Below are 23753 nucleotides of genomic sequence, written 5' to 3'. Positions count from 1 at the left end.
TAAAGGCGTGCGCCACCACTGCCCAGCCAGGCTGCTCTTATACTCCCTATATAGCCAAGAATGATCTTGAATCTCAGATCTTTCGGATTAAAGGTGTATACCATTCTACCCAATTGATGTAGTACTGGGAATTGAGACCAGGGCTCTGTGCCTGCTAGGCAAAGCAATGGAGTTAGATCTATAGCCACAATGTACTTCTATCATTCAGCCTCGGGTAATGCTACCTTCCTGGAGCTGAGATGGTGGGACAAGAGGGAGAACTCAAGTGACTTGAAGCATTCCTGCTACCGTGGGACAAAGCTATGAATAAACTGGGATGGAGATTGGCAGTTCCATTGGGTGAAGCTTCTAGAACATGGTACCCACTAGTTCTGCTGTCAGTGCTCTCAGGAAGCCCAGGAGACACCGTGAGAGGATGTCTGGAGATAGCTACTCTGTGCCTGGGCTGGGGGTGTCCAGCTCTGTTCTAGTCTTACTCCAATTTTCTCCTGTTTGCTGTTTCTGCGGAGACTGGATTTCAATACATCCTGAGGTCTCCCTGAGAGCCATGCAGACATCCATACTAAATACTCAAGAAAGGTACATTGGCAGCTTGATGGAGACACCGTGCAAGTTGCACAGACCAGAGTGGACCCTTACAGGTACAGAAAGCCTAATAGAGAAGGTAAACTCTGCAATGTGGATAAGTCCGCATCCACAAGCAAATCCCAAGGAAACCATCACACAGTGGGGCAGAGATACATAGCCAAAGGTATGTGTTTCAACAGAGAGCAGACAAGGATAAAAACGTGCACCAACATACAGCCTCAGGTACATCTCACATGGGAGGCACAGGATGTGTTTGAACTCAGACAAAAGTACTGTCATAACTGATATTGGACACATTTTATTTTCTTTTGTTGGTAGCCCAGGCTGGCTTTGAATTCGCTATGTAGCCGAGGCTGGCCTTCAATTGCTGACTTGCCTATCTCTACTTCCCAGGGCTTTGGATTATCACCTGGGTAATCTACCACATACATCTTGCCATATCATTTCATACTGCTAACTCTAGGAATAAGACCTACCTCAACAGACTTACTATAATCAAAGGCCTTAACATGATAAAATAAGTACTCAAGGAATGCTGCCTTTTGCCGGGCATGGTGGCACACACCTTTAATTCCAGCACCCAGGAGGCAGAGGTGGGGGAGATCTCTGAGTTCAAGGCCAGCCTGGTCTACAGAGTGAGCTTCTGGACAGCCAGGACTATTACACAGAGAGGAGGAAGAAAGGAGAGAAGGAAGGAAGGAAGGAAGGAAGGAAGGAAGGAAGGAAGGAAGGAAGGAAGGAAGGAAGGAGAGAAGGAAAGAAGGAAGGAGAGAAGGAAGGAAGGAAGGAAGGAAGGAAGGAAGGAAGGAAGGAAGGAGAGAAGGAAAGAAGGAAGGAGAGAAGGAAGGAAGGAAGGAAGGAAGGAAGGAAGGAAGGAAGGAAGGAAGGAAGGAGAGAAGGAAGGAAGGAAAGAAGGAAAGGAAAGAAGGAAAGGAAAGAAGGAAAGGAAAGAAGGAAAGAAGGAAGGAAGCCTGCCTTGTTTGTTCTCATTCCCATGTTTAAGAAAGTATGTAGTACGGGTGGGTTAGCCCAGGATTATTGAACAGGCTCTTAACCCTTCTACCTGAAAGCCCAAATGAGGAGAAACCACAGGAGATAGATAATGTGTAACCAGTAATCATCACCACGTGTCGTTGGGGAAGCCATTACTTCCCCTTTGTTAACCTAAGACAAAGTGAAAATTTCAAATCCCCTTCATAGCCTAGGAATGCAGTGGACGATATTGTGCTACCTTTTCAAATGCATTTCTCCTGAACTGACATTTTAAAGAGGAGCGCACATAAGGGGCATCCTCAGAGGCCATGTGCAGAGTAGAGGGAGACCATCGGATGCAGAGGAACCAACAGTATAGCTGCTCCCTAAGGTCCAGGCCAACGTCGTCATCCTGTCATCGCCTGTTCAGGGAGACTTACTCACCTTATAACCCAGGCGAGCTGCTCTCTGCAGCAGGGTCTCCCCGGCATTTTTATTCACTATAAGTCTCCGTGCCTCTGGGGGAATCTGTCGGGCAGTGGGTGACTCTGAGGCCTCTTCAGGGCCAGCACTTCGGTACTTCGAGGGTGTACATGGTTCTGTGGGCTTCACAGGAGTGGGAGATTTAGAAGATCGTGTCTTCTGCTGGCTCCAACGACCTTTGCTCTGGAAAACAGAAATGAAGTCCTGGGTCAGGCCAGGCAACATATCCAATTCATCATGGCCATGCCATTTGGCTGCGAAAGCCACCTCGTTACATCCGGCACTCATGTTTTCCTTTATTGACACTATGCCAAGTGGCCCAGTCTACTGTCAGCTTGGGAGCCTGGAGGCTAGGTTAGTCACTAGTCATGTGAGCTTATTTTCAAAATAAGGAAAGCCCCTGCATTTCCATGGGTGGATACATGTGTACTGGCTAGTTTTGTGTCAACTTGACACAGGCTGGAGTTATCACAGAGAAAGGAGCTTCAGTTGGGGAAATGACTCCACAAGATCCAGCTGTAAGGCATTTTCTCAATTAGTGATCAAGGGGGAAAGGCCCCTTGTGGGTGGTGCCATCTCTGGGCTGGTAGTCTTGGGTTCTATAAGAGAGCAGGCTGAGCAAGCCAGGGGAAGCAAGCCAGTAAAGAACATCCCTCCATGGCCTCTGCATCAGCTCCTGCTTCCTGACCTGCCCGAGTTCCAGTCCTGACTTCCTTTGATGATGAACAGCAATGTGGAAGTGTAAGCTGAATAAACCCTTTCCTCCCCAACCTGCTTCTTGGTCATGATGTTTGTGCAGGAATAGAGACCCTGACTAAGAAGACAACATGTTAGAAATATCAGATCCTCAGCCCCATAAACCCTGGCAAGACGGGAGGATTGAAAATTGGGACGAGACAGCCCAGCTTCTCTCAAGCACTTGGTATGCCTTTTCTACCTGGCCCCAACGTCCACTTGTTGACATTTTGGACAAGCTGTGTCTATAGGTAATGAGAACAAAGAGACACACAGAGGCAGCAGTCTGACCAGGCACAATTCTCAATCCCTTCACTCCTCTATAAACCTGCCCCCATATCCAACCTCATAAGCTTGCATCAGCTTTTTTCATACCATGGCCTAAGATTATATTCAGGCCCATCCTGGGCAGTGGACTGTGAGGCCCTGGAACCAGACAGGGCTGGGCTTGAAGTTTGCCTCTGCCACCCACTAGTTAAAACCCCTAAAGTAGGGCTGGAGAGATGGCTCAGTGGTTAAGATCACCGACTGCCCTTCCAGAGGTCCTGAGTTCAATTCCCAGCAACCACATGGTGGATCACAACCATCTGTAAAGGGATCTGATGCCCTTTTCAGGTGTGTCTGAAGACAGCAATGGTGTACTCATGTACATATAAAATAAATGAATAAATATATTCTTTAAGACCCTTAAGTAAAGCCTAACTCCTCGGAGCATTCATTTTTCCCTTCTGAAATAATGAAGTCCTACAAAGGCTGTGGACTACAAATGTTCTGAGAGGTCTGTCTGCAGAAGCCACACAGAGGTGCTTCCCTCTGCCCCATTTTGAGTTGAAGGTACGTACATAGGAGCTTTCTGTGCTTGCTCGACTGTGCCTCCCTTGGTCTGGTCTGTAGGGGCACAGGTCACTTATATCTCAAACTCAGGTTCTAGGTGAGGAATAACTGCGCTGTAGCAACTGGATTCCAAGATGGGAGCAGCCTCAGCTGCACCTGGCTCCAAGTCAAAGCTATGAACTGAAGGTCACCTGAGGGGATGTTAGCAGGGTTTTAGACCCTGCATGGATGAGAGACTTGAATCCACTAGAAAGCAGATAGAAGAGTAACGGGGTGGCCACCACAATGAACCCTGACGATCCTATCCCTGAGGGTCCAGCTCTGTGTAGCTCCCTTCCCACACTGGGATAAGGTTTACCCAGGTAAGACTACAAAGGGAATGGGGTGTCACTTCCAAAGTCAGGTTCCAAAAGACACTATGGCACCTTTTTGGTTCTCTCTCAAATTATTTTCTGTGAGAAAAGACCTTTGAGGGGATCCACGAGGAAGGGAATAGAGGCCTCCTCCCAATGGTCAGCATCATTTTGCCAGCTACGTGCACAAACTACATACACCAGAAACACACCGATGTAGTCCTGCCTAACACCTGGACTGTGACCTCACACAAAACCCCACACTGGGCTCAGCTAAGCTGTTCCTGAAACCCTGAGCTCCAGAAACTAAAAGATGATACGTGGCTATCTGCTTCTGGTTATGCGGGGCCGCTAGATTTCAGAGTGACTGTTTATGCTAAAAACACGAGCATCTACTCAAAGCCCCCCCGAGCATCCGAAGCTCAGTCCAATCCTGTCCTCTGCACTTTTCTGCCCTCTGGCCCCACTGCAAGTCCAAAGCCTACTCAGAGTTTATCCTCTGACATCTCACTTCTTATTTTCTTGCTGTTTTCCATGGGTAGTTGAGTCTTGAAACCCCTAGGAAGTTTTTTTTTCTTAATTTCCATTAGGATTCTGTCTTACTACTTTGCTTAAGCTGGCCTTCAGCTCCAGGATCAAACAAGCCTTCTTTACCCTCTACACGTAGCTCTCGCTAGTTCTTAAGTTCCTTAGGGGCACCGGTCCCACTGTCACCTTCTCAGTTGTTGCTTACGGCACTGAAGTCAGAGCTGGGCGCATTACAATTATGTGTTGCCTTGATTCAAGCTATCCCTGTACAAAGCCTGGGGAGTCAAAAAAAGTTACCTAGAAAGTTCCATAAAGTCAAGGAAGGGGCACTAAGAGATAAATGATACAGGGCCAGGGAATCTATGCCCTCGGGTAAATTTCAACAAGTCTTGATCAGTTTCCATGGCAGAACGGTGGAGGCACAATCCCTAGCAAGAAAACACTAACTATATGATACTGCTTTATTGCTAGGAAGATGGAAACTATAACACCAGGACTGGAAACCATGGGGAAATGGACTCAGGTTTTGTGACACTAAGCCAGCTCCAGTAAGTTCCTTTCTGAAAGCCAGGCTGCCAGAGCAGGCAAGAAGGCTGCCCGAGAGGGGGAGGGGTGAGACCATGTAAGGGGACCCCTCCCCCCTCTTCCTCCTGGCTCTGAGCCCCTGTGGGAAGAGGCTCTTGTCCAATGCTGCGCTTTAGTGTTGCAGGAGCATCCCCCATCCTCCCCCTGCCTTGCTTCCTACTACAAAGCCCCGTGCCATGGGGGCAACTGGAGCAGGTGTGGTGACTGGGAGAGAAAGAAAGGCAGGAGGGGGAAGGGAGGCTGCAGGGAGAGACAAAACCCTCTCCAGGAGAACATTTTAGCAGACCCGGTGCCAGCCAGAGCAAGCACACAGAAGCATGAGTGTGCTGCTGAGCCCTTTGTGTGGGATGGGGCCAGGGAAGATGGGAAGGAGGGCAGGACCCGGGGACCTCTACCTGTCTCAGAACTGTTTAAAGATGGTAGTGTTTTCTGCCTACTAACCTACTTCCTAGGGAGGCCCAGAAACGGGCAGAAAGCAGTTACTCAGAGACTGCAAGACACATTGACAACCTAGGCCTCTTCCTCAGGCAGACAAATTTGTTTCATGTCCTGATTCTGGCAAGGAGGACCACTGAGTCACCTCTCATAAGTCTTTACTGTAAAATGACTGGAATATAAGTGCCTACCTCTAAGAAGTACTTGGGAATTAAGAGCACCAACAGGAGAGCTGGAGTAAAAGCAACTTTGCCATACAAGCATGAGGATATGAGTTCGAATCCCCAGAACCCATATAAAAGCTGGACTTGTGATACAAGTGCCTATAAACCCAGTACTCTATGGGAAGATGGGAGGTGGAGACAGAAAAAAATCCATTCCTGCTTACCCAGTGCATGCAGCAGAAAAACAGAGAGACTGTCTCAAACAAGGGACCTACACCCGAGCTTGTCCTCTCACCTCTACACACAATATAAGCACATACATTAAATAAATAAAAAGTGACAAGAAGAAAGAGGCGGCCAGAGCCAAGCACGTGTCTGTACTCTCCCAGTGGCTCCTATCAGTCCTGTAGTCTATGGGTTTGGGATAATGGATTCCCTGGCATGCCAGATCACAGTTGGTCTGGCTTTCCCTCTAGTTCTCTCATTCCTGTCTCTGCCTGAAGTGCAAGGATGCATACTGACCCTCAGAGAACACTTTCCGTTATCAAAGCCTGTCACAGACATTGCTTTTGTTCCCCCCAAGTACTCCTGTGAGACAGAAGGGGCAGGGAGCATCAGCTCCATTTAAAGATGAGCAAATAGACTTGAGTGTCTTGTCTAAGCTGCAACAAGGATTCACGGGGGAGGAAGAGGTGGGCAAAGACAAGCATCTATCCCTCACTGGTATCATTTGGGAATTCCTACTTGAAAGCCAGACAGAAGAATAAGAGCTGTAACTAACCAAACCAGCCCAACGTGGTCATTTGATTTTCTGTTGTCAATGGCAGATACCTATCACAGGTACACGCTGGACCTGCAACTCACTTCCTTCAAAGGACTATGCCATTCTTCTTTAGCGGTACATTGTAGAATCTGACAGCGCTGCAAGTGTTATGAACCGCAGAAGCAAATGAACTGGTAATTTTGAAAAGGGTTCAAAGAATGCTTGCCTGGCTAACTGCTAAGTACCCAATTCATTCGCTGCTAGGCTTCCTCCAGAGGCAAAGGAACAGGGGACAGGATGGAGACAGCAGCTAACCTGGACCCTTAAACCTTGGTCTAGGTAACAAAATCCTGGCTTCAACAAGTTACACTCTACCTTAGTTGTCTCAGAAAGTCAGACAGGAGCTTCTTGACTGGATGTTAACAATCTGTTCAGGCTAATACCCTGCCATATTTAAAAATGAGGTACAAGGATTGTTAGGGAAAAGAAATCAGGGGTCAAACCCCATAATTAACTATAACTTCAGTTTCCACTGTTTGAATGTGTCCCGCGTTTCTAGAATACTTTTAGAATACTTTCATACAGCTCAGTGGCCCCCTCCCCCATCTACTTGTTTCCTTTGCCCTCTGGGAGAGAATTACAGCTAGACAGACGTGCTAGAAAGTCGGCCTCTCTAGCCCACGGTCGTCATATTGGTCCCTTTGGTGGCTACATACCCTTGCCTCTTCTGAGGCGTTTGCCATGTGCTTGGTCTTGCACTTTCGCTTTCCTGACGGCTTTTCTGGGTTTTCAAGGCAGGCTGGCTCCTCCAGGTTATCTGGAAGGAAACCGTTTGGTGAGTCCGAGATCCCCTGGGCTTTGCTGGACAAGAGAAGGTTCCTGTTCCTGAGGCAGTGCTCTGAACTTTGGGAGGAAGTCTTCTGCTTACGGGCCTTTGAATCTGAACAAGAAACAGGAAAGAACGACTGTCACAGAAATGGAACACCATCCTTTAGTGCTTTACCATGCAAATTCCCCATCTATCCGTGGGAGGCGCTTCCCAGACCTGCCAGCAGGGGGCAGCCCATCTAACTGGCCCCCAAAATGCGGGTCATTTTGAAAGGATCTCCCCATAGCTCAGAGCAAACCAGAATCTCTTTTCAGCCTTTCTCTACCCCCTCCCTCTCCAAAATCAAAAGCAACTTGGCAGTTTTGCTGAAGTATCAATCAAGTACAGTGGGGTTCAAGTACAAAGTGGAGGGCTAACTTTACGAGCTCAGTTCTCCTCACCTCTAACTGCCTGTCAGTTCCTGTCTGAAGATACCAAGGTAAATGCAACAGACACTCCCCAGCGCAGTATAGGCCTACTTGTGTGTAATGGCAGAAAGATACTGCCTTCCCTGATTGGAAATCAGGTAATTGGTATCACAGGGCAACAACATGTGTCTAAAATTGTAATTTCAAAAAGGTCTACTGCAAACTCCACTAGCAAGAGCCTCACCCCATAGGGTCTGCCTTAAACCTCTTGTGTAGGTGACATAAACCATTCACTTGTATCGATTGGCAATGGAGATGCATGGCTTGTGTGTGTGGCTATGTCTGTATTTGTAGGTGCTGTAATGAGCAGTTACAGAGGTCAACATCAGGTGTCAGGCCCCTCCCTCCACCTTGTATTGAGGGAGGGTCTCTCTTATTTGTTGCTGCACTATTTATTATATGACTTCAGTGCAAGCTCTAGGGGGAAGGGGTATCTCCGTCACAAACCTGAACACCAAGCCTAGCACACAACAGATCAGTAAGGCTATGAATGAAGTAGCTGCAACTTCAGTTTCTACCATGTGTGAAATGAAGAGACTGGAATCCCAGAGTTCTCAACTCACTGCCACCCCAAACTTGAAATGGACTCTCATCTGTAAAACTGCCAAAGGCAGATGCAGATGTAGGAGTCTCTATTCAAGACCAGTGAATTGGCTGGGGTGGGAGGTAGCGCAAGCCTTGAATCTCTGTGAGTTGGAAGACGGCCTGGTCTATGTCGTGGGTTCCAGGACTGCAAGGACTATGCAGACAGAACTTGTCTCAAAACAATAACAACAATAAAAGGAAATTGCACAACTGGCTGTAGCTTATGGATTTAGGAAAGAAGCCCTAGCTATCATACTATCCTTCTTCCACCTAGTGTATTAGTGGGTCCTCACAATATGGCCAAGAAATGCTGTGCTACATGGTCTCTGACACTTCCAGCAAGAACATTCAAACTCAGGTCTTTTTACCCCATTTTTAGTCTTTTTAAAATGTTTTCCCTCTCTCCAAAAACCTAAAACACAAACATGAAAAACAAAAATGAATCAGCATGGCAAAAAAATATGAAAACAAAACAAAAAGCCCATTAAAAAAAAACATGGAGTATGTTTTGTGTTAGCCAACTACTGTGTGCATTCAACCTGGACTAGTGTGTGGTTGATATACCCAGCGACACTCATTGAACAAACCCAATTCTCACTTGCCCAGCAGGTATCCCTGCTCCCTTTTGTTCTGAGACAGAGTTTCTCTGTAAAACCCTGGCTGCCTGGAGAAGCACCTGCCTCTGCACCCTGAGTGCTAGGGATTCTGCACTGCTTCTTTTATTTTATTTTTAGAGACAGGGTTTCTCTGTGTAGCCCTGTCAGTCTTGGAACTCACTCTGCAGAGCAGGCTGACATGGAACTCAGAGGTCGGCCTGCCTCTGCCTCCCATGTCCTAGGATTAAAGGCGTGCGCCACCACCTCCTGGCTTGTTTTATAGACATGGTCTCAGTATATGGTCCTGGATGACCTGAAACTCACTATGTAGACCAGGTTAGTCTAGAACTCATAAAGATTCGCCTACTTCTACTTCTTGAGTGCTATAATTAAAGGCATACACCCACCATACTCAGCCTTAATCCAGAGCTTCTGACCCAACAAGAGGGTTAAAGCAAGAGGAAGAAACAGAACTGTGCCTTGTGAAAACCGTGGAGAGCACGGAAAACCACATCTCGGAGTTCAATAAAGAAGGAAATAAACAGGCATCTACTCCATGTAACCAAGGGCAGGGCAAACTCTGGAGTGTACTCAGTTGCAGAAGAACCAGAGCTTTATGCTAGCCTACAAAAGCACAGAGTGTGCAGGGGACAGGTAGGCACATGGAAAGAGCTGTTTCTACCTCTTTCATAGAATGAAAAGGAAGCGAGCCAAGCACAAGATGAAAGGAGAGGCCATGAGAGTTAGAGAGGAGGGTGATCTACCTGGCTTGTCCGTTTCCTACTTCTCTGACCCTGGCCTGAAAGCCAAATAGTGTAGGTAAGGAGACTTGAGCTTTCTGAGGAGGGGCGTGCTTGTCAAAACTCACCCCCCGGCCCGGGGTTAGAGAGATGCCTCCGTGGTTAGGAACACTAGATGCTCTTCATGAGGACACGGGTTTGATTCCCAGCACTCACACAGAATCACAATGATCTGTATTGCAGTCTGGAGGTTCTGGTGCCCTATTCTAGCCTCCTCAGTAAGTGCCTGCATGTGCTGCACAGACATACATACAGGAAAAGCACCCATAAACATAAAAAAATCAATAAAAATATATTTTAGCCGGGCGATGGTGGCGCACGCCTTTAATCCCAGCACTTGGGAGGCAAAGCAGAGGCAGGCAGATTTCTGAGTTCGAGGCCAGCCTGGTCTACAAAGTGAGTTCCAGGACAGCCAGGGCTATACAGAGAAACCCTGTTTAAATATATATATATTTTTTTTTAAGAAATTTCTGCATGAAAAGATTTGCTAACACCAGTGGCTTCAATGCATAGCTCCCAAAAATACTCAGAGAGGGAGAATGACCTACTTCTCAATAGTTTGGGCTGCCCTTAAACAAGCAAGATACCTTGATCACTGGTATTCAGTATGTTACTGCAGATGGTCTAGCAACGGCTAGCTAAGCCCCTATCATGCATGCTGTGGCAACGTCTATCTCAGTGTTATGGACTAGCTAGCAAATAGGTCCAGGCAACTCCAAAGAGGTCCTTCTGACTGAAAGAGCTAGTATCATGTGCCTTTAATCCTAGTACTTGAGAGGCAGAGGCAGGTGGATCACTGTCAGTTTGAGGCCAGCCTGGTCTACAGAGTTATTTTCAGGACAGCCAGAGCTTTATAGTAAAGAGACCCTGTCTCAAAGGGATAAAAAAGATATTTTAAAAAGAAAAAGAGAAAGAAAGGAAAGAAGGAAAGAAAGAAAAGGAAAGGAAAATAGATTTTAAAAGAAGAAGAAGAAGAAAGAAAGAGCTGATAGCTCCAGGAGAGGCTCCCAAGCTAGGCAAGCAGCCTTCATTAGAGAGGACTGAGTAATACACACACTGCTGGGCGTCCTAACAAGCGGCTGAGGCCAATGGTTTGACAATTCATTCATGACCAATCCATTACAGTTCCGGCAAAAGAAGGGCAAAATTGCCCCACTTGTTCAGACAGTTGATGAAAATGAGCTCAATTACTCTTGAGCGTGGGGACAGGTATCATATACACCTCCACTTCAACAGAGTCAGAAACGAGGTTAAGCCTTCTCGGCATTATAGCATGCCCAGGAACTATGGCCTACAGAATGTGAGCTTGGTTTGTTTTAGATAATAAGGGGACTATACATATTTATCACCAGCTAAAAGTGAATACACTGTAAGAGACAATCGATTGTTATTTCAAGGGAAGAGGCCAGAGAATAAGAAGAGACAAATGTGTTGCTATGGAATCCAGAGATGAGCTTTTTTTTTTTTTTTTTTTTTTTTTGCTCAATTAGAAAGCCACTATGGGAACAGTCCTGAGCGGCACTTAATGAAGTACCCTGGTATGAACAAGCTTTTTATGACTGTCTATCCTTCCATGATGGTATTTAAGCATGAGCCATGGCCATAGAAAGTTTTCTTTTTGAACTGCCTGCTTTCACAGCTCAGGGCCACCTATGTCACCTCAAAACTTTAACTCTAAAAAAACCCCTTGTGGCTTTACCTGAGAAAGCAGAGAGTTTTACATATTTCAGGTTTTCTATTGCCTTTAGAATTACTACATTTCATTTTAGTTTGTGAGCAGAAGCATGCCAGGTGTGGCAGCCAATGCCCTCCCCTCCCTCTTTGTTTTGAGACAGGGTTTCACTATGTAACCCAGGCTGTCCTCAAACTCACTGTCCTCTTACCTCAACTTCCTGACTGCTTGGATGGCAGACGTATATACCACACCTGGCTTGTCTTACTTTTAAACTGAATATCACAGAAAAAAAGAACCTATAGTCTCCAAAAACTTGACTCTGTCAAGCCAATCATAACTCGCTGATAAGACAGTGGCCCAAGCCAACAATATCACAGTGGCTTGGACCACAGGTTCAGATATACATTTTTAAAAGGCTAGTTTGTAGACTAGTTTGTGTTCATTCATTCTAGATTCAAAGGCACATACTCAAGATGGATCTGTGTATCCCACATGTGAAGACTATAGTACCAGGTTCCTGTCAGTCCTAAGGCTCCAGCTGACGTCACAACAGGAACAGCAGCCTAGAGCCAGCCTTACCTGCTCTCCCTTTCCGCCTCTGCTCTTCTTGTTCAATCAGGTACTCCCCGGTCTGGTATTTTCGGCTCTTCTGCCGTCTCCGTTTCTTTCTCTTCACGAGGCCCTCTTCCTCATCATCTTCCTCCTCTTCATTGGTGTCCCACATTTGCCGGGCAGCCTCTGTCCTCCAGGGCATCTCTCGGGCTCGCCACAGATGCCTGCGGCCTTGGCTCAGCAGGGTTTTGTCCTGGGCATGATGGCTGCGGTACTGGGTATCCCTTTGGGTCTTTCTGACTTTTCTCCTCTTTGCTGGGGTGGGAGCGACCTCCTCCTCTTCCTCTGTAGGGAAAACCTCCTGGCTTCCCATGTCACTGTCTGCCATACCAGCAAAAGAGCTACAGATGCTACCTACGGATGGGATATGTACAGAAGACATTCAGGTACTTCTTCAAGGCATTACGTATGGTATTGACACAGCTTCCCTGGAGTAGAAATTTGTAGAACTGAGTTCAAGGTCAGGCTCTGTCAGTTATTAGGGGTACACTTATCTCGAAGGACTGTTCTGGGGGCTCAAGTGAAGTCTTCCACTCTTAAGTACGTACTTTATAGAGTCCAAAATACCATGAAGTACTAGGAACCATCCTCACTCCTCCCCAGTGCAGTGTTAACTTGAATCCCACTCACAAACTCTCAGTGATGATGAGGAGCCAAGCACTGCATGAAGGGCAGGAGAGAGCTGTAGTCCTCTGCTGGTTGGCAAATGGGAGCAAATGAGTAAGGAAGTCTGGGGTGACAACTTAGGTCCTAATAACCTTGTGGTTCCACCAATATGGCCAAGAGAGCTACCTTGGCCAAGCAGAATTGACATAAAAGAAGAGTGTCTCTGACAGAGAGGAAAGGCAGGGAGTCCCTTTCCTATGCCACAATCTGATTCAGGCATGTCCCAGTGGAGTACAGTAGGCCCTCTTCCATTAAACTAATCCTACCTCTTACATAGTTGCAGAAGTTCAAGGATGGACTTTTCTCTCTAGTCTGTCTGCCCATCCACTGCAGCTGTTCCTTGCTGCTGGACAAGTACAAGGCCGATCACCCCAGGACAAACAGCATCTTTCCTATCCTCTTGGGTCACCTTGCCAAGAGGCTATTCGCTCTCTCCCTACTTACCCTTAACTTGGCTAACAGTAAAAGCACAACCCTAAATTGGCCTGGTTTTACACCACAGATCTCACACCTTCCTTAGAAGGAGCAGTACTATGTTTCTCCCGAAAGCCTAGCTGTTAACTCAGCAGTATCTACACCCTAGTAAGGTCAGCAGAAGAAAAAGGTGGTTGGAGGGGAAAAAACCAAACCAAACAAACAAACAACAAAAACCCCACCCTAGACCAAAGCTTCAAGTTGCTCAAGTGCTTAAAGACAACAACTATCCCACTAAACTTTGCATTATATGGACCAGGCAGGGAACAGAGTGTTCTAGTTAACCTAATATTCTGGTTAATACAGAATCGCACAGAAATCACCAATTTCCAAAGAATCAAATACAGTACAATGTGTTTAACACAAAAATGGGACTGGCAAGAATGTAATCACTCTTTGATGATTCAGAGGACACTTCAGGACTTTGTGAGGCCGCCAGGCCATCATTCTAAGCCCCAGTTACTATAGAGCTTGCCATGTGCTGAGGGACCAGTTAACAGGACGTCAGCTCGTTGGATTAGTCGTCTCTATTCCTTCCAATTTGCACGGCAATCTGGGTGAATGCAGGCAACCATCTCTGTCCTGTGACCCAACAGAGAGCCAGCAGAGAAGAACACAAACTGGAAACAACTATCTTCTTTAGACCGAAACCAATACAAGTTCTGTGGAGCAAAAGTAATTGTGCCAGCCCATAGGATTCAATGAACCTTCCAATTTTGATAATGCTTTATGCATAGGGTGACGAGATTAAAGCCCAAAGGTTGAAAGTCTGAGGACTTCAAATGGGCCTCAATGATCATGAGATGCAAAATGTTAGAGCACAAATTTCCTGAGTGGCAGGGGCCGTTCTTCTTCGCATCACTGACTCTTAACCAAAGATGATGTTAAATCTCTAATCTAACATTGTTAAGCAAACTGTTCTAAAATTTCAGGCAAGCCTTCTGCCCAACCCAGGACTCTGTTATTCCTGCAAAATGCCTGTCATTTTGTCACAGGGAAACAAAATGTCTACTTACGCCAATGGTAAAACCATTCAAACTTCATGTCTACCTTTTCAAAGGTACCCTTAGTCTTACTCACCAGACTGACTGCGTGTCCGAGTGCTCAGAACCACAGGGATGAAGTCACGGAAACTGTTCTTTGCTTTCTTTTCCAAGGAACCTGGAGTGATGTGTGGTTTAGGGGCAGAAGGCAGAAATATCACAATTAGAAATCTATAAACCGGGCTGGTGAGATGGCTCAGTGGGTAAGAGCACCCGACTGCTCTTCCGAAGGTCCAGAGTTCAAATCCCAGCAACCACATGGTGGCTCACAACCATCCGCAACAAGATCTGACTCCCTCTTCTGGAGTGTCTGAAGACAGCTACAGTGTACTTACATATATTAATAATAAAATAGATCTTTAAAAAAAAAAAAAAAAGAATGTTGAACATTTTTAAAAAAAAAAAAAAAAAAAAAAAAGAAATCTATAAACCAGAAAGCCCACATGGGATGCTGAAATGAGAAAACCGAAAGGCTTGTATTGAGCCTGCAGTTACCCTAACTTAACACAACTGACTCTCCTTAAGCTGCTATCACTACCCAGCTCTTTCTGGGAATGGTGATTTTTCAAAACTGGGGCTGGGTCATTTTTGCTGACACCAATGAAAGCAACACACAGAAGCAATTTAACAGATTGCTCCAAAGTATAATCTCTGCCTACACAACACAAAGGTTGGTGTGTGTTCCTCAAGTTCTAACTGAGCTGTAGCTGTCCCAAAGAAGCACGGCCTCGATGGACCTTAACAAGGTAAGGCTGAGCCAGGCAGTGGTGGTGCACACCTTTAATCCCAGCACTCGGGATGCAGAGGCAGGCAGATTTCTGAGTTCGAGGCCAACCTGGTCTACAAAGTGAGTTCCAGGACAGCCAAGGCTGCACAGAGAAACCCTGTCTTGAAAAACCAAACCAAACCAAACCAAACCAAACCAAAATAAATAAATAAATAAATAAAACAAAACAAACAACAACAACAACAACACACACACACACAAACAAGGGCTGGAGAGATGGCTCAGCAGCTAAGAGCACTGACTGGTCTTGCAGAGGTCCTGAGTTCAAATCCCAGCACATGGTGGCTCACAACCATCTGTAATGACATCCGATGCCCTCTCTGGTGTGTCCGAAAACAGCTACAGTGTACTCACATATAATAAATAAAATAAATCTTTAAAAAACAAACAAAAAACAAAAACAAAAAACAAAAAAACAAGAATCAAAAAACAAAAAAAATAAAAAACAAACAAAACAAGGTAAGGCTGGGAGTGGTGGACACATAGAAACAGGTATATAAGAGTAAAATAGAAGTGGTATGTCATGTCCAATGAGCAAGATCATGAACATGGACTACTGTGGCCAGGAATGCCTGGATTATCTCCAATGAAGGCACTGAGGGGCCATCTACAGTAGAGTATATAGATCAAGTATACCCTATACCTAAATCAAACGTTCTGGGTATTCTTAGCTGATAAAAAAAAAAGTTTGAGACATCGTTTAACCTTTCTATCTATCTAGCTAGTCAGCCAGCTATTTGTTTCAGGTCTTAGAATGGGAGTTTTCTAACATACCAAAAGGTAGAAAAAACAGGGTAATGAATCCCAATTCTACGGTTTTTGAATAAATATTCTTACAGCTGCTTCTTCTTTGAGCCTAGATGCCACCTCATGGAACCGGTTGGTGAGTGTTCTGTGTCCATTTGCAAATCACTTTGTTCAATGTTAAGACTGTAGAAGGTGGGGTACTCACAAACTCATGACCAGAACAGACCTATCCTCCTGAGCTGTTAACTTCTGAGTTCCAATTCTCTTTCTATTCCACAGCAAAGAAGGATCCATTTTCCACTCAATCTCTCAGCAACTCTCTCCCCACCAAAATTCCATTGGATCCCTCTGGAGTTCAGGCTTGAAGGTCATGCATGGCCTTGGAGACCTACCTTCCTCATGACCATCTGTTCGTTTTCCTGGAGGCTGGGACTCGGGCTTTGTTGGCTTCCGGTGCTTGTGCTTTCCCCTGACTCCATTGTGCTCTTTTCCTGAATCTAAAGCCCCTCTGGGGCTTTTCTTGGTGGGTTCCTGGGGGTCTCCAGGCAGCTTCCGGCACTGTGTTAAGGTAGGACAAGTCAGGTGTGAGGTCAGCCTTGCTGCTTAACAATGTTCTCCAGTCTTAGGAAGGATCATGTCATATGCCGGAGTTAGGACTGGGAGTGTGTATGTATGTCACAGGACACACTGGGTTATAAAGGTTCTGTTGGACTCAGTCGAGTGTCCTTGCTAGTTCCTTCAGTGATTTGTATCAGAGATCTACAGAATCTGTATTCATGACCCCTCAACACACATCCAAAGGTTTTTTCTTAAAAGGTCCAGACTTGGGATCCATACTCTGCACACCCAAACCCAAGTAGAAATAGGCATTAAACAAAAATGCCTTTTCTGTAAGTTAGGTAACTACATGGCTCAAACATCTTCCTTGTGGATGGCATTGCTATCAATTGATAATAATTCTGAGAACAGGCAAGTCAAGGAAACCTTTTCTCATGTGTCAGTTAATAGCAGGAAATGGACTCAAACCATTACGTAGGAGGTACGATTCCCACCTCCCTATTAACACGGTGAACAGGGGCAGCTCTGGGACGCCATTCACAGCGAAGTTGGGTGTATTTAAAGGATGCTTTACTCTCCATCATTTGCTTCGTCCTAAGAACCACCTCACCGAACAGATGAAGAGACAGACACTCAGAGAAGAGGTCAACTGACTGTTCCTGGGCCACACACAAGCTAGCATACACACTAACTGAAGGGATGCCGTTGACCAGGTCACCCTTACATCTGCAGTAAGATAGATAGAGCTGGAAGGAAGCCCTGGTGCTCCTGCTCCCATCTCTGGATCTCTTCTCATGAGCTTTCAGTGATCTCCTTCCCTATTTGTTGTCTCTGTCCTCTGTTTCTGTCCAGTCCCATCCCCACCTACTACTGGATTATCAGCTTACATACACATTGTAGGAACTCTGCCTCAAAGCCACAGATTTTCACAAGCTGTGAGGTTTCTCCATGCCACTAAACAAGAAATGGTAAGGTAGGTGTTCCTAGTCCTGTTGATCTGGGGCACGTGAAGTTAGGTTTTAAGAAGACAGAAAGAGTTAAACATATTTGCAGTCAGCTAGGCATAGTGGCTCATGCCTTTAATCCTAACACTCAGGAGGCGGACGCAGAGGCAGGAAGATCTCTGTGAGTTCAAGGCTAGCCTGGTCTACAGAGCAAGTTCCAGAACAGCCAGAGGAACCTGTCTAACAACAACAACAACAACAACCTACTTGAAGTTTATCTTAATTTATTAATTTGGCTGGATTGACAAGCTCCTAATTAATATAGCATGCCTCTGGGTATATCTGTGTTTTGTTTTGTGTTCTAGGAAGAATTAACTAAGGATGAACGAAGACCTGCCCTAAAGCTATGTATGGAACATCCTACAGTAGGCTGAGGGCCCAGGTGGAAATCAGAAAATTGATGGGGGGGGGGGGGTAGTTGAGTAGGTCAAATACTTGCTACAAGACATGAAGATCTGAGAGTCATCACCAGAAAACAGCCAAGTGTGGTGGTGCCTGCTTTTGCTAGCAGCACTGGGGGGGCAGAGCTATGTGGATCCCTCTAGTATAACTAATGAGCTCTTGGTTCCAGAGAAAGACTCTGTGTCACAACACAAAGTGGACAGCTAATGAGGAATCATACCCAAGACTGACCTCTGGTCTGCACAGGTACCGGTATACACAAACACCCATGCACATGAGCACACCCAAACACAAAATAGAAAAAGGAGAGGCCAGTACTGCAGACATGTGACATGCACTCATTCATATTCATTCATTCTCATTCTCTCTCTCTCTCTCCCCCTCCCTCCCTCCCCCCTCCCCTTTTGGTTTCTATGAGCTACTGTTGTGCTCCACTACACTCTTCCCACTATGAGGGACTGACATCTTTGAATCCATAAGCCAAAACAAACCTTTCCTCTCTCATTTTTCTTCAGATACTTAAGTCACTGTGATGAAAGACTGACACATGTCCCCCCTACCCATAATCACATCCATATAACCTTCCAGTAGGGTTATCAACCTCTAGTTTCAGTGAAGCAGGTTGGCAGCCATCTTACTGATGGGATATTTGAGGGGAAAGAACCCTCAGTTCTCTAGGCACAGGGAGCACCCATTTCCCACCAGCTTCCCACCCTCTGCTCACTCAGCAGAGGACTAAGCGCAATGAAAAGTAAGTCACTGGCAATTTCTATGAACCAAGGTGTTAGAAAACAAAGAACTATAGGGAGAAAAGAGGAAGACAGAGATGACTTTAAAATCTGAACTTCAGGTATAGCCAAAGAAAAACTATTTTAAGGCAGGGGAAATAAAGGTAAATGCGTCAATTTGAACATCTCTGACTTATTTCTAAATATGTTCTTAGCTGCCTCTTTCAAGTATAGACCATGAACTTTTACTTCCTAAGGTAGACCAAAATAAAGAAATAAATAATAAGTAAAACAGAACATCTAGAAGAGATTTCCGTTTGTATCTCCTGCCAGGGCAGCCATGAAAGTAAAACTATGACACACTCCAACTGCATGAGAAGTTGGGAGGATGGAGAAAGCAAGATCAGTGTTTGGGTTAAGAGATGTTTGAAATATGTTTCAAGGGACAAGAATACAGTACAGGCAGCATCAAATGAAACCTCATTCTTTGGCAGGCAAGATGGATTAGCAGGTAAAGGTGCTTGCTGCTACATGGGACAATCTGAGGTAGAGAGAGAGCAGCTGAAAACTGTCCCAGGATCTGCATTCAGGTGTGGCATCATGCATGTACCACACACATACACATGAGCACAGAAAAGAAATACAAACGTATTAAAAAATATTTGAAAGAAAAATAATTCAAGCAAGCAACCGGAGCTTATTCTGCCTCTTGGCCATCCCCAGCAATGGGCTGTTTGGAATTAACGCCTCATCTTAGCTTGGTTATCAGTTCACATGTTCCTCAAGAAAATGGGACCTGATGAAACACTTAGATTGTCTGGTTTCCAAAGGGAAAACCTGGAGATGCTGGTGCCTTCTCCTTCTCCTGGAACTTTATTCTCGGTCCCCCCACATCTTTCAATCAGCCTATTAAACTATCCATCACATACCGGAAGGGCTATGCCCAGTTGTCATTAAGTCAACACGGCAAGACCTAAGCTGCATGAGGGCAGGGCCATTCTGTTTGTGATACTAAAAACAAAAGCAGCCGCTAATACCAACCGAGCACTTAATTACGTGCCCAGTGCTATTTTAAGCACTTATATGCCATCTCATTAATTGGAATAGCTTTACTGAGCTCTGCTGTAACAATTCACTAACGTACATGTACAATGCAATTGTTTCTGTACAAACACAGAATTGTGTAACTATCACCATTTGCCTGGTACAGAAACTTTTTCACTGCCCTGCATGGAAACCCTCCAGCCCTCCCCAGCCCTCGGCAACTATCAGGCTATTTCTTATTCCTATCAATTTGCCTGTTCTAGATATTTCATATCAACAGCTCATTTAATCTTTCCAACAATTCTCTAAATAAGTATTATTTGTCTCATTGCAGAGATGAAGGAATTGAGGGTAAGAGAAATTAATCAATGTCACAGAGCTATGAAGAAGTGGGGCCAAAATGACCCTATCAACGTTTCCTTTCCTCCCTGGGCCCCAAACTGCCAAAGACAGTGGTTCATCATCTTTAAAGAACCAGGAAGAATTGTTCCTTGGGGAAGAGCCTGTGATGAAGTGATTTCCTTCACCAATACCTTCTCAGGCTTTCCAACTTTATCTAGGACAATGGCTTCTCTAGCCCCAAAGATGAAATCATTTCCTATATCCTATGGAATGAGCTAGGCCCTTTCCAGGTGAGAATATCACAGAGAGAGAGCAGGAGTTAAAGGGGGAAGCCTCCCGTTCGTTCATCAGCTCCCTTCACACGGCTGAGCTGCTCAAGAGCACTGTAGGGAGGGGGTGGGCTGGGATGCAGCAGAGACCCCTAAGTGAAGCTGACCATCAGGAATTCTAGGCCATATACTGGCACTCACCTTGGACCCCAAGGAACTCCGGACCATGGGCTTATCGTGTGGCTGTGGTGGTGGCTGCTGCCGTGGTTCTTCCTCAATTTCCTTTTCTTTGTTACACTTGACCTTCTTGGGTGGCAGAGATTCTGTCTCCTCGTCTGGCTGCCAACTGTTCTTGCAAGTAAAGACCCCAATGCTTTCCCGTTTCACTCGAGCTTGCCCAGCGTTAGCCCGAGCTTCAGCCTGGCCTCTCTGAGGAACTGCTGGGAGACCATCAGCTCGGAAGCAGTTGGCTAAATTGAAGACCACATCGCCATCGGCTTTCTCCATTTTCACCCGCCCCAGATCCACCTGACTTCCAAGCTGAGAAAGGTCTGTGCTGGGGCCCCTCTCGCTGCTGGGGACCACGTCTAAAATGAGTTCCTTAGAGTGGCTGTCATGAGGTAGCAAAGGCAGCTCAGGCATCTTGCACAAGTTCTGTGGGTTGGCCAGGACCAGCTCGTGGGACATATAGGTAGCCAGCACTTGGTTTTTAGGCTTTGTGTCTCCTGCCAGCTTCAGGCCACAGGCTGCCTGGGGGCCTTCCATCTTAGGGGTACTGTCAGAGCAGAGGTGGCTCTCAGATTCCTCGGATCCCTGATTTACTCCCATGTCCCCACTGCTAGGCTGAACAGACAGTGCCAGGGTCCCTGACTGAGGGCTGAGAGTCAAGAGGACAGGATTAACTTGTTCTTCATAAGGCTTGGCTGCAATTCGGCAATTTTTGTTCTTTGTGACAGCATCCTGCTCTGGAGCAAAAGGGCCCCCAGGCCGTGGCTGCCCCTCAGGAAGTCCATGAACAGTTTCACTGGAACCAAGAGGTGACACACCAGAAAACTCAGAAACAATGCTGGTGGGCCTGATAGGCACCCCCTGACTGGGGGTTAGTTGCCCGGCACTAGAAATGCCAATAGAAAGCAGAGATGCTTGGTGGTATGGTGACCAGCCAACAGGTAGAACCTGGGTGCTAGTGGGCTTTCCATTGATGGAACACCGTGGGTACATATTTGTCAGGCCTGTAGGCTTCCATAAAGACAGTTCCTTGGTTTGGCACCCTGGCAGCCCAGGGGCAATGCGGGCTGGGGTATAACGGGATTTCACTGTGCTTGGCTGTCCTTCAGCACCCGCCTGGCTGCCTTTCTTGCCACAAGTGGCACTAGTGCTCTTAGGCTCTCCTTGATCAATGATGGAGATGGGCTCCTGCTTGGGGAGATGACGAGGATCTCGGTTAAGGCCCAGGTTAGGGTCCTTGTTCAACAGCAGGGATGCAGGCACTGGGTTGGCCACTCCCACATATGTGCCAGGAATGGTGCTGATCAGAGCAGTTGAGTTTTTTACCCAAGTGCTTGGGTCTCCATTCCTCACCATCTCAGGAAAGATAACAAAAGGTGAAGAGGTGGAGCCTAGGCAGGAAGTAACGTTGCTGCCGGCAGCCTGGGTTGTGCGTTGAGACCTAGACAGGACTGTGGAAAGGAGGGCCTTGCTGCTGGTGTGCACAGGGGTCAACACAGGCATGGGAGGTGTTTTACGCTGGTTCGGCAATGGAAGCTTCTGGCGGTTGGACTTGGCAGAGAGGTCAAGAGGCATCTCACTGCACTCGGGTGGAGAGGCCATCTCTCTCTCCAGCTGTGGAGGTGACTTGAGAGGAGAGAAGGTGACAGAAGTCCCTTCTGTTTGTTGATCGGTGCCACCTGGCATCTTGGAAGGGTGTGGTGGGACTGAGCTCCCACTGGGGGCTGGCAGCAAAAGCTGTGAAGTTGGAAGCACCTTGGCAGAAGCAGTGGTGAGGGAGGTATCTGCCAAAGGTCCAGGGACCCCATCGGGAGCAGGCTGGCTGTTAGTGCTGCTGGATGGGGAAGTACAGGAGAGCCTGTTCACCTCTAAAGAGACCAACTTTGAATCTGAAGCCAAAGGTCGGGCCACAGAAAATGCACATGGATAAGAGCGGAGGTCTGGAGAGGCCAACACACCTGGGAGACACCTGTCCTGCAGGTAAGATGGCAGGACCGGGAGTGTGAGTGTGGAAGACACACCCAGAGTGGTTGGCAGTGTAGCCACACTGAGGGGCTGGCCACAACTCGGAGGTGGGATGTATACCAGAGGCTGGTTAGGGGTCAGCACTGTCCCTGGTTGAAAAGACAGGGGGACTTTTTGCATAGCTGGTGCCTGAGCTGCAGGAAAACACACTCGACTCAAACTGAAGGAGGCTGGAATGGGCGCCGAGGTGGGGATAGCAGCTGGTGTGGCAGCCGGCATGGGCGTGGGGGCTGGAGTAAAGATTGGGGCTGGGGTGGGCGCAGGCACCGGTGTAGGAGCAAAGGCAGGAATAAGGGTGGGGGTAGAGGGTGGGCCAGAGGAAGGGGTCGGAGTGGGCATTGGTACAGATGGGGGGGCAGGAGCTGCTGGAGGTGTGGATGCTGGCATGGGAGCTAGAACTGGAGTTGGGACAGAAGCAAGGACCAAGGTGGGAGCCGAGGGAGGCACGGGAGCCTGGATCAGAGCCAAGGGAGGTGCGGACACAGAGACTGTGAGAGGGGTCGGAGCAGGAGCCGACAAGGGCACAGGGACCGAGTGGGGAGCAGACACTGGTACTGGCACCAAGACAGAGGCTGACACAGAGAGAGGGTTTGAATCAGAGATGAGAGTAGGCACCGAGGGCGCTGCTGGGGCTAGGGGAGGGGAAGGAGCTGAAGCCGATGTGGCAACTTGGACTGGAACTAGTCCTGAGTGGGGCACTGGAGCTGGGACAGAAAGGGGAACTTGGAATGGATCGGGAACCGAGGGGGTCCCAGAGGCCGATCCAGGGGCAGGAGGGCAGATAGGTGCCGGCAGCTGACTGAAGTTAGTGGTAACTAGAGGCAGGGTACCCTCCACAGGGACTCCAGTTCCCAGAGTTGCCAAAATGAAAGTGTTCTTCTCCCCAACACCGTGCCGAGAGTCCAAAGCCTTTACCCCGGCTGGCGAGCAGTCAACCTGTTTGCTCATTTGGGTGCTTAAGGGAGTCCAGGAGCAGTTGGCTCTGCTGTGGCTGGCCTCAGTGCTGTCAGGAGTGGGCAGCTTGAGCCCGTCTCCCGGGCTGCTCAGTGGCACCAGGAGGCCCTCAGCCTCTGCTGGATTCCCAACATAGTCCATTTTTGGCTGAGGGTCATCAGACTGATCTTCTGACCTGTGCCCAAGTTTTTCTGTGGTATTGCCATCTGGGTTTGTCCCCCGGGCATTGCTGCCACTTCCAACTGCCGTGAGCTCCACCTGCGACGAAAGAATAGCATGGCCATCTTAGCAAAGTCCTGGGAACTGATGCAGGTACCCTGAGGCCCCTGGGAAGTACCTGCTGGTCCTCTCGACAACTCAACCAACTGCAATGTACAGGGCATGCGCAGAGCCGTTTCTGTCTCACCTACAGCAACTTGTGTCTTCTTGCTCCCAGTCTCAGGAAGGCCAAACTAGGCACATGGTCCAAGAAGCTCAC

The 23753-nt window shown here is 47.3% G+C and overlaps 1 protein-coding gene across 7 annotated transcripts in view; it reads right to left on the bottom strand.

Moving 5' to 3' along the window:
• Bcorl1 (BCL6 co-repressor-like 1) overlaps window positions 1-23753 on the bottom strand; it is a 66711-nt gene that overhangs the window by 16767 nt on the left and 26191 nt on the right. For all 7 annotated transcript variants that reach the window (NM_178782.4, XM_006541497.3, XM_006541499.4 and 4 more), the window contains 6 exons: window positions 20270-23533; window positions 16114-16279; window positions 14225-14305; window positions 11972-12358; window positions 7157-7380; window positions 2005-2226 (listed from right to left, as the gene is read on the bottom strand). In NM_178782.4, the coding sequence (NP_848897.3) occupies window positions 2005-2226; window positions 7157-7380; window positions 11972-12358; window positions 14225-14305; window positions 16114-16279; window positions 20270-23533 (4344 nt within the window). The remainder of the gene's footprint in view (window positions 1-2004; window positions 2227-7156; window positions 7381-11971; window positions 12359-14224; window positions 14306-16113; window positions 16280-20269; window positions 23534-23753) is intronic.

Source organism: Mus musculus, chromosome X (assembly GCF_000001635.26).
Source record: "Mus musculus strain C57BL/6J chromosome X, GRCm38.p6 C57BL/6J".
Taxonomy (NCBI): domain Eukaryota; kingdom Metazoa; phylum Chordata; class Mammalia; order Rodentia; family Muridae; genus Mus; species Mus musculus.
Note: the sequence above shows the minus strand (reverse complement) of the source record. Positions and strands in the feature narration are given on the sequence as shown.